This window comes from Ceratosolen solmsi, unplaced genomic scaffold (assembly GCF_000503995.2).
Source record: "Ceratosolen solmsi marchali unplaced genomic scaffold, CerSol_1.0 scaffold56, whole genome shotgun sequence".
Lineage (NCBI taxonomy): Eukaryota > Metazoa > Arthropoda > Insecta > Hymenoptera > Agaonidae > Ceratosolen > Ceratosolen solmsi.
Genome location: NW_011948425.1, coordinates 6,327,500 through 6,338,614, shown reverse-complemented (window position 1 = coordinate 6,338,614; position 11,115 = coordinate 6,327,500). Strand labels below are relative to the sequence as shown.

General features: G+C 30.9%; 2 protein-coding genes across 2 annotated transcripts in view; both read left to right on the top strand.

The window, feature by feature from the left end:
• The first annotated feature begins 1,933 nt into the window (after positions 1 to 1,933).
• LOC105362948 (peptidyl-prolyl cis-trans isomerase CWC27 homolog) lies at positions 1,934 to 8,165 on the top strand. Its single transcript, XM_011500503.1, has 9 exons — positions 1,934 to 1,956; positions 5,929 to 5,982; positions 6,093 to 6,302; positions 6,382 to 6,582; positions 6,649 to 6,785; positions 6,875 to 7,156; positions 7,253 to 7,408; positions 7,521 to 7,696; positions 7,786 to 8,165. The coding sequence occupies exons 2-9, from the start codon at positions 5,941 to 5,943 to the stop codon at positions 8,118 to 8,120; spliced, it is 1,539 nt and encodes a 512-aa protein (XP_011498805.1). The 5' UTR covers positions 1,934 to 1,956; positions 5,929 to 5,940; the 3' UTR covers positions 8,121 to 8,165.
• A 1,056-nt stretch (positions 8,166 to 9,221) lies between these two features.
• The window catches only part of LOC105363051 (uncharacterized), a 14,603-nt gene continuing 12,709 nt past the window's right edge, over positions 9,222 to 11,115 (top strand). The window contains exon 1 of the mRNA XM_011500622.1: positions 9,222 to 9,288. Coding sequence (XP_011498924.1) covers positions 9,222 to 9,288 — 67 coding nt within the window. The remainder of the gene's footprint in view (positions 9,289 to 11,115) is intronic.

Here is an 11,115-nt window from a genome sequence, read left to right as displayed (position 1 = left end):
GTATTTTCATTAATTTTCTCGATCTTTACAAGCTCACGGCAGTACTTCCAATTCCCAATTCCCTTAAATATGTAAATATTATCTCGTATACTGCCTTCCGTAGGCAAATGCAGCTCAAATTGTTTCATCTCGCTTGGACGGGGATAATCATTGTCGGAATTGTCCCACAAACTTATGTAAAATGCTTCGAATTTCTCTCGAGATTCGCTATCTAAGATTCCCGTGAATATCCAATTTGTAGCCATAACGGCTGCTGCTTGCGACCATATTTCAATATGAACTTTCGTATTCTTATCTTTCTCAGTTTTCTGCACATTTTGCTCAATCGCCTCAGTCACGTACATTTTAAATAAGCTAAGGGTTGACATAACGAGCTGCGTGTCTGTTAATGAGACGCTCACTCTACAGTACTTATGAATAAATTTAAGACATGGATCTATAGACCAATCGAACAATCGATAAACCAAGTTCTCGTATCCTTTGAGCTGATTAATATGATTGCCGATATATGCCAGTAGCAGCGGTCGCCAGTTTATTGTTTGCGTGTCGATGTGTAGAATTCCGCATCGGGATATTATTGAAGGTGATGCGTCATGTAAATTCGATGTTTCAAAGAATATTTGTATCTCCGGAGTCAATAGTATTCGTTCGTTCGACGTTAACATTAATGTTTTGCTATCTTCGAGTGCCGTTTCCAATTGTTCTATCCACGACGAGCGTATATTGCCATCGAATATCAGCCATTTTTCTTTCGAGCTCTTATCTTCTGTAAAACGTCGAATTATATCGGAACATACGCCATCGTTCCACTTTGCTGTCGACGTATCGACAAAGCCGTATAATCTGTCGATAGTCAAGGCCCCGGGACTAATAATCTCGTGTATTATACTAAAACTTTCATCCTGATTGTCATTCTCTTGTAGGAGTAATAAAGCTTCCCTAAGGATATTCAATACTGTTGATTTTCCGCTAAAAGCCTCTCCTACGATAATTATCGCCATCCTCAAACGTATCATTTCATAAAGTTGTACGATCCTTAAACATAAATTATCGTAATTACATAATTGCTTCTTTTTACAAATTTCGCCCACGGCTTTCGACAAAATTGCGTAATTAGAGGAGGTTGGTGGTATCGCGCTTTGAAAGCATTTGCTTAAAATACTTTGAAATATAACAATGTCGTTTCCATCGAATTGTGACGTATTTAAATCAAGTAAGGAGCGAAGAAGCAAAGCTCCCTCATCTTCATCCGGATAGGTGAGCTTCAGTTTCGAAGCTGCTCTAATTACGGCTTTAACGTTTCTTAATTTTAAATTGTACTTTTTATCGGAAGACATTTGTTCGTTGCAGAGGCTGTAGACTTCCGTTAACGAGTTTGCCAAATTCTTCGCGTCGACGAATCCTGCTGCGAACAGTTCAACTTGACAAATTTTCTCTAAATCTGGATTCACTAAGCACACCGTTCTAAAATGTAGTCTCAAATTATCCGGCAAGTTCGACAAGTTGGGTAACGACGGGTTGAAGCTGAAGCTAATGTAGCAGTTAGGATTGAAGCTAAGCTGAGTCCCGTGAATATTTATAATATTAGAATTCATGCTCTTTGATTGGGAGATGCGAAAGATGTATTGTGCGATAACAGAGAGAATTTCCTCTTTTATTCTTCTAAAATTTTTAAAGTAAACCCATGCTTCCATTGTCACTAAGCCCTTGAATATCTTACCAATGCTGTTATAATCTTGTCTATCTTCTCCGCTAAACATGAAGAAAGGTACGGCTAACGTTCTTGACAAATTTTTCATTGTTTCAGTTTTTCCGACAGACGAGAAGCCAACGATTGCCCCGAAGTAATTCTGATAATACGCCTCCATCAAGTTTCTATAGCATCGTTCGGTCAATGGCGTATTAACTATTATTCGCTGGCTGCTGCTATGATATTCGTATGCATATTTAATGCAGGTATTGATAATAATGACCTTAACTCGCTCCTCTTGATAATAATAACGAATTTGACATTTCCAGTCGAAGTCGGTGTCCTCGTGTATCTTCTTTTCAATCAGTAAATTCGTCACATCTTCTTGATGAATGAGGAGCACTATCAATGACGCTACAATTTCTCGATCCTTTCTAATTAAGCTGAGCTTTAAGAATCGTTGCAAATTTTCCCTTTGCCCTTTCAGCCTGTCACGACAAATTTTCAGCGATTCTAAATTATTAAACAAAAAAGCGCTGTGGATTTGAGAGGTCCAAATAATTTGCTGAACACAGAGAATCACCATACTAGGTGTGTTTGCAATCCATTTGAGAGATATTTCATTAGAGTCGAATGTCCTTAGATTATCATCGATCCTGCCTTTTATTATATTTGCAATCTCATTATTTAAACATATTAGCCAATCCGTGACAGAGTTAGTTTTCGGTAAAATGGAAATTATTTTCTCTAATTTTATTTCCTCACCACCGTCGCCGATTATCGAAAGAATATTAAATTCTTCATCTGTTTTTAGATTGTTTATATTAGGAAAGACTTTCTTTATGTAATGTGCGTTCTCTATCCGAGTTTCTTCATGTTCAAATACAAGTTTCATAATTTCGTTCTCCGATAGGAAGAACAATCGTGTGAAGGAAAGCCTCAGTTCCTCGAAATAATCATAAACTTTTGTATATATTAGCTCTAGGGCGTATTTTCCTTGTTTTAGCTTATCTAAAATATTTGTCGTTTCGGTTATGTAATGGAAAGTTGGGGTCGACGAAAGAGAGTTTTGTATTGATTGTAAAATTGTCATTAGCGATTTATATAAATCAACCTCGGTCTGAAGATGATTTTCTACAATTTCATTGGAAAATAACGAACTCAGATACTTACATTGCTCTTGTACACAATTCCAGTATTCGATAAAATCACGAATTAAACAAAGTTTTTGAAAAAACTCGATCACTTTCGTCTCGATAGGCACAATGAAATGCGAAGATAACATTTTCTTAATCATCACAAATTGTTCTTCAAGAAGAATATCAATTTTGTCTATTTCGCCTATAATTGGTAATTTCGACGTTTCATCGATCGATATTGAAAAATTTATTAAATGCCATTCTTCGATCAATGCATTTAATGTTTGTCGAAGAGCTAACTCCTTGCTCGCTCCAATGCTAATTGTTTCGTATTTTTCCAAGTCTTGTAATAAATTTAAGTTAATTATTTTCTTTAAAGTCGTCCCAGCATTAGGTAACAAATTTATCCCAGCAATAGTTGACATTTCATTCCAATGTCGCTTTTCCAATGCGGGATTACACATGCAAATAGCTAGTGGAACGTAATTTTTAAATGTGCTTAAGTCTTGTAGAGTTTGCCAGCAGAGTTTTAATGGCGCGGGTTGTTGCAGAGGATCCGGATCATCAACAATTCCCGAAAATTTGAATGGTTTATTCGTTGTAAGATCCGACCTTGCTTTCACTTTAAACATTTTATGCATTTCTGTAATTTTTTCCAAATAATACATTGTTTTCTTATCTATAATTTCAGCGTCTAAATATTCAAACGGTCCAACCATCCATACTTCATTCTCCCTTTGCCATTGGCAAATAATATGTACGAGTGAGCAAAATGCGTTCAGTGTCTCTTTAATCTCTTCCACTTTGGGAAATGTTGTTTCTGGAAATTTAAAGAGTCTTTCCTCGACGTTTATTCGCTCAATTTGATTGTCCATTTGATTAATTTTATTGTGAATTGCGACGAGAAATTCTCTGTACGCGTTAACACTTTTTACATCATCCATATCATTAATAATGACCAGCTCATGAATAATATTATCTATTCGAGCACTTAATAAATTAATTTTTCTTTGTAATTCATCCTCTAATTCCCCTTTTTTTGCTTCACAGAATATATTATGCTGGCTAAATACTGGCTTTATTAGCTCCAACCAGTTAATCGTAACCTTATTCAGCTCCATGTGCTCGTTGGATAGTACAGCTGTTTGCAGTAAGGAACTCAGCATGTTGACGGATCTTTGAATCTTGATCTCTAATTCTTTAACCAGAACCTTTGAGGCGTAAGACACATAATCGGTGAGCTCAAACAAAGACTTTGTATCGTCTGGAATTGTAAGAGCTCGGCTTTCAAGATTTTCAAATTCCATGCAGATCGAACGATTCAGTTCTTGGTGATTCCTTATAAGTTCTTCTATCAATTTATTTAATATATCAGAAGTATTTTGTTTTAAATCATTTTTTCCAGACATCTGATTCAATATCCCAAAATTATAATAGACTTTCGCTTCCATAGCATTGATTTCTGTCAAGTAGGCATTAAATTTATTAACCTCAGAATAGTACACATCAAAATTATTTCTTTTATTTATTAATCTAACTATTTGCTTTTTAGTCCTGTCCGAGCAAAGTGTACTAAAACGCACACTAACGAAATTATAATGTTCTGATAATGATTTAAAATTATCTCTGAGCACTTGCTGCAAATCGTCGTGCGCCTTATTCAAAAACCATTCTGGTAAACGCACTTTAATGTATTTCGCTTCCTCGCTCATCTTTAACCATTCCCCAAAAGGGACAAGATCTTGTGCTATATCTGTTATATTATCGATGATCCGATGACATTCAGCCTGAATATTCTCGATACTTGGTTCTACTTCAAGCTTATCGTTTCTACAAAGTAATTGCAATTTCAATTGGACGCAAGGTTTTGAACTTTTCATAGACTCAATGAAACTATCAATACTGTTAATTATACTGTTTATAATTTGCTGCACCATAAAGCTTTCCGCAGAGTGCAACAATTTTGGCAGTCTTTTGTCATTTTTTAAATAATTCATTCGAAGCATGCATCTAACAATCTCGTTGTAGCATTGATTTTGTACTATCATAGCACAGCGCTGTAAATCATTATTTATCATTTCACTTAATTTGGATATATGTAGTTGTTCATCAAGCGACTTATATTGCTCAAAATTAATGAAAATCTTGGGAAGATTATCATACATAATATTGGAAATAGTTCTAATTAATCGATGAGATAGGAAATACTTTTTAAGTATAAGCTCGCGATTACTATTAAACGACGAATTGAAAATATTATCATTTGCTTTTCTACATTTAGAATCTTCCGAGTGTTCTAGATACAAATTTGTTTCCATCGCATTTGTAATACAGTTTGCATTGAAATTTTCCATTTCTTTGATATAATTTTGTTTAATTTCCTTCATTATCGACATGAGAAATAATATATATTTTCTTTTAGATGTTTTGGGGATTAATTTTAAAATGTTTTCTTCCCACTCTGGTGAAAGGCCTTGAACTGGAATGGTCTTTGCCAATTTAATGAGCTCTTCGGTGTAGAATGTTTTTGAAATGCGATGAACGCTACTTCTCCATTTATCTGATAATTTTGTTTGTGGTGGTTTGGGTCTTACAAATTTCATTGCTTGATTACGAAATTTTTTAAGTGGATCCCTCTCTAATTTTATATTATTCAAATGATCGATTTGAGGCACAGGAGTTAAACGAGGCACTTTGGTCTTATCGTTAATCAATTTATAAAATTCTTGTTTCTCTGCCATTATTCTAACTACTTATAAATTTCTTTTCTAATAATGAACTGTACAATGTTAAAAAGTTCAGAAGTAGAATAAACACTTATTAAGTTTTCTCAGTATCCAAGGAAACAGGTAAATTGCCCATTTATAATAGTGCGTACCGTTTATATAGGTATTAAGCATGGATGTGTAGAGTATTATGAAAAGTATATTTTATGTTACAGATTGTTCAGCTATTGACGGTTAAAATTTCAAGTGTCGCAAATAATATAAGAATTGCATTTTAAAAACCAATTTTTATTTAAAATAAAAATAAATAAATTTGAAATTAAAAAATTTAAGATTATAAATAAGGGAAATTTTGTTATTTTCATTGTTATAGAAATAAAAGAAAATGAGTAACATTTATATACTCGAGCCACCTACCACTGGAAAGGTATGTAATAATTCATATTTTGTAAAATATTTGGTACATTTTTTAAAAATCACTTCTGATTTGAATTTGATGTAATTTATTCTAACCTATGTATAACCTTATCAACGCAGGTCGTTATGAAAACAACTATCGGAGACATAGACTTAGAATTGTGGACAAAAGAAGCTCCAAAAGCATGTAGAAATTTCATACAATTATGCATGGAAGGATATTATGATAATACAATATTTCATCGAGTGGTTAAGGGATTTATTGTTCAAGGAGGAGATCCAACGGGTACGGGAGAAGGTGGTGAAAGTATCTATGGAGAACACTTTAAAGTGAGTTTAAATTGTAGACTAATGCTCGTAACCAACTATTTATACAAATAAATAAGTCGTAGTTATTAATATATTCTAGGATGAGTTTCACACAAGATTACGATTTTGCCGAAGAGGTCTATTGGCTATGGCAAATTCTGGCAAAGACGATAATGGATCTCAATTTTTTTTCACGCTTGCCGCTGCACCAGAATTGCAAAACAAGCACACAATATTTGGAAAGGTCACGGGTGAAACTGTGTTCAATATGATAAAGCTTGAGGATGCTCTTGTCGACGAAGTATAATATTTACATTCAAAGTATAATTTTGTCGACTACTTTCATCAATTGTCTCAAATATTTCAGAACGACAGGCCAATCTATCCTCAAAAAATACTAAAAACAGAAATTCTAAGCAATCCCTTTGATGATATTGTAGCCAGAGTTCTTAAAGCGAATGTTGTAGAAGAAAAGACAAGGAAAAAGCAAAGAAAAGGTGTAAAGTATGTAATAACAGTATGAGATGTAGAAAATTTAATTAAAACATTTACAGGGTAGAAAAATCAGGAGTTTATAAATCTATATTTTACAGAGATTTTAAATTATTATCATTTGGAGAGGAAGCTGAAGAAGATGAAGAAGAGTCTGTTGTTTTAAGTAAGCAATTGGGTGGCAAAAGTAAATCGGCCCACGACAATTTATCAGATCCGAAATTAAGTTCCGAGCCTGTGTTTACAACTGATAGCCCACCGAATAAAAAAATGAGAGAAAATAATAGTGATTCGGAGAGTGATAGGGATTCAATGCTTATAGAAGAAGAAGAAGAAGAAGAAGAAGAAGAAGAAGAAGAAGCCTCAGAAGATAAAGAAAAGCAGTTATATATAAATAAATTTATTAATTCTGTATAAAAGTAAATTTTATCACATATTAGAATCTAATAACTTATTAAAGAATTATTATCTTGTTACAGCGAAATGGCAGAAAGAGTAAAAAATAAATTAAAAGAATCCAAGAATTTGATTTTAAAAAAAAAACTAGATAATACGGTTAATAATAAAGAAAAGAATGATTCGGAAGAGGAGTACTATCTTGGAAAGGATAGAAAAGATGAGAGAAAGAGACAAACGTATGTGCTAATTATATTTATATTGTCTCATCTATTAGAAATTATATTTTATTTTTAATTTAATTAAAGATATGTGTATATACGTATTTATGTATTTATGTATGTGTTACAGGGAAGAAATCAAAAAGGAAATTCGTGATTTTAAACGTGAAATAAGAAAAGAACAAAATAAAAAGTTGGACGAAGAAAAGCAGAAGATCGAAGAGAAAAAAATATCCGAAGTTATTAAACAATATCATGAAACGCAAGAAAAATATAAAAAAGAAACGTCCAAATTTCCTAAAAAAGGTAAACGTAACGATAACGATAGCCGTTAAAAATATATTTTACGATATATATATATATATATATAAAATCACAGTTTTATCAATGTGTAGGTTCCTCGCGAGAAGATTTTACACTTCAGTTGCTCAATAAATTTAAGAATAAAGTAAACAGTGCCAGAGAACAACATTTGGATAGCGAATGTTCGACGTCGGGCAATAAAAACGATGAAGAAAAGGATGATGATGTTGATGATCCAAATGATGAATCTTGGATGACTCATGCTTTACGATGCGAAGACAAAGCACCAGTTTTAGCCAAAGACGCCAGTACAAAGGGTGACGATTGGTTTGAAATTTACGATCCTAGAAATCCATTGAACAAACGAAGACGCGGTGAAACATCGGATAAATCGAAAATCGAAGGACAGAATAAAAGTAGGAGATGAGCTTCCTAATGAATATGAAAAAGTCTGAAAAACAACATAATTTTCAGTATAACAATCAATTCTACATAATCAATAAAATGTAAATTAAATCTATGAATATGTCAGTGCGATAATTACATGTACAAAATAATTATAATTATTTTTAAACAATATTGTCTAAAATATTTATTTAAAAATTGTTATTAAGTTTGTCTTCGCTAAAACGAGGTGGTAAAATTTGTGCCAATTTGTTATTTATATTAAATTGGTTTTTACCTTTTATTTATTTATTTATTTATTTATTTATTTATTATTATTTTTTTTTTAAATCTTAATCATCATCTAAAATCATTAATTTTAAAAGCGTATATTAGTATGTGTAATGTTCGTTTCCTTTGAATTTGATAAACACCGGCGATGAATGAATAATAATGCCCAATAAAGCTGAGAAAATTAAATTTTCGCCGAACCGTCGTCAATGTCGCAGTATATTCTTCTTATTTTGTCTCTTTCTTCTTACCTTGGCTTATCGGCTTTAACAATTGCCATACAAAAACAAATACAATGTAGCAAAATGACAAGTCATTGAATGTGCATGTAAAAAATCTTCGTCATTCTTGACAGAGAGAAAAAACAATTGTAGTGTTTTTACAACTAAAGAAGGAGGGAAAGATAAGCCGTAGTATGTAATTGCGTCCAGTGGTTGAAAGTGAGTCAGTCGGTAGGTGACGATCGCCGAGATACGGGGAGTAACACCAAGAGCTTAAGGCTAATAGAGCGATATATCAGAGAAAGTTAAATCTTCGTAGTATTTTCGCACGGGAAATATCGTACGTTTGAAGATATTTTTTTTTTTTTATGACCAAGTGTCGCAAGCGCTCGGTAAACTTAATAAATTTTAAATACTTATAAGCTATATGTACGGAAGGCCGTTTGAGTACAGTGAAATTAGTTTTTGGCGCGAGCTCTGAAAGCACAAACTAAGGCAGAGCTTGAGCATTTTTGTTGATCTAAGACATAGTAAAGGACGATGATTTGAGCTGCATAATATTCATAGGTTATTGATAGCCTTATTATTTTTGTTATTGCTGCTATTATTGTTCAAACTTTGTCGTTCGTATGATGAAGACAGATGATTGCGAAAGCGCCGTTGCTCTATCGAAAGTGCCTTTGAGAGCAGATTCCTTTGGTGAGTTTGATTTTTTTTTTTTTGTTTTTTTTTTTGTTTTGTTCATTTAAATTCTGCTACGTCATTATCCAATAGGTAATAAAAAAGGAAAATAATATCGGCATGAGAATAATACGGAGAAGAGTGTTCACGAATACGTGATCAAAATATTTTTTTGAATGATTTTTTTATGGAATATTATTTTCTTATTGGCTTTGACAAAAATGTCTGTTATGTTTTAAACAGGAAATTATATGTATGTATGTATATATATATATATATATATATATATATATATAAATATCCATTTTTTTTATATACGTGTGTATCAGTTATAATACTTCAATAAATCTTATCTTAATGCTTACTTTAAGTGACCGAACATTAATTTTATGTGTGTACATGCCTAACAATTCTTTCGCATCTTCTTTAATTTAATACTTCAAATGTATTTATTACTAGCTACATTGTATTATTAAATTTTTTTTCGAGTTTAAATTGTTAATTATAAATTATAAATAATTTTCAAGAATAGTTTCATAAAAAGTTTCATAAGGTTTCAAGTTTTTTTTTTTACCAATTGCAACTAACCAAAGTTTTATACATTTTAATGCCTTACAGCGCTATGATTCATAACAATTCAATGAAATAAATAAGCTGATAATATATATATATATATATATATATATATATAAGACGTAGTATGAAGTATATTTTTAAATATTAAACGCATACGTATTAATTATTAGTTATTAATGTTATGAATATAAAAGTAATGATGATATAAATTGTTGAGATTCTTCAAAACCAGTTGGTCAATTAAGCCAAAAATTAAGTAACCAAAGGCCATATATTTAAAATATTTCATTTTTAACTGTGACAATATATATTTGGTAATGTTTACCATTAATATATTTATGAACAAATACAATAGATGTGAAGGAGATTTATCAAATTATAATGTACAATGATACATAGTATTCGAAATTTTTATACGAATGTTATATATTATGTTGTTGATTTATATTAATAATATTTAAATTCCACTTAGAATTTAGTAAAAATCGTCCATAAAATAAAAAGATATCATTGTAATCATGATGACGAGTACGTGTAAAAAAGATGTAAAAGACCATGAAACAATGTTTTCATTTATGAAAATTAACATCTTCCTAATTATGATTAATAATACTTTTGTGAATTATAATTTATATATTACATTTTATTATATCAATAATAACGTACTATTGTATCAATAACAATATACGTTTTTTTTTTATTCATTATGATATTAGTTAAATTTTATCTAAAATCGAAGAAACTTAACAAAAAAATTATATATATAGAAATAACATAAAAAGACTTGAATTAGCTTTATATCAGCGAGTTTCAAACCAAATCTAAAGTAGTAAATAAATCTGACATATTTGTTTAATTAATTTTTGTAATATTCATATTCCAATATTAATGTTTCTCGGCTCGATATATAATATATTTAAATATTTTTTTCAAACATTTTCTATTGATTATTTAATTGATTTTTTAATCTTACAATATAATGTATGTATAATGTAAATTTTTGTAATCTTAAATGTAATACGATCATAAATACGAATCTTATCTATACAAATCAGTATACATATATATATATATATAGTATAGATTTAAAATAATTCGGTGAAAAAAAAATTTTTTTTTAAATAATTTTTTTCATTAATATTATACAAAATAACCAAAAATAATTATATATGCCGCTATCCCATCTATTTCAGAAGTTAAATTTTAATATATTAAAGACATTACCTTATCAAATGCAAGTGAATTGTTTTTATAACATTTAACACTCTT

Bases quoted from the DNA above. Each gene is read 5' to 3' on its own strand.
- LOC105362948 (XM_011500503.1), top strand. From the start codon at position 5,941: ATGAGTAACATTTATATACTCGAGCCACCTACCACTGGAAAG. The intron at 6,786-6,874 runs GTATGTAATAAC...TATATTTTACAG, and splicing joins AAGCAAAGAAAAGGTGTAAA to AGATTTTAAATTATTATCAT. The intron at 7,697-7,785 runs GTAAACGTAACG...ATCAATGTGTAG, and splicing joins GTCCAAATTTCCTAAAAAAG to GTTCCTCGCGAGAAGATTTT.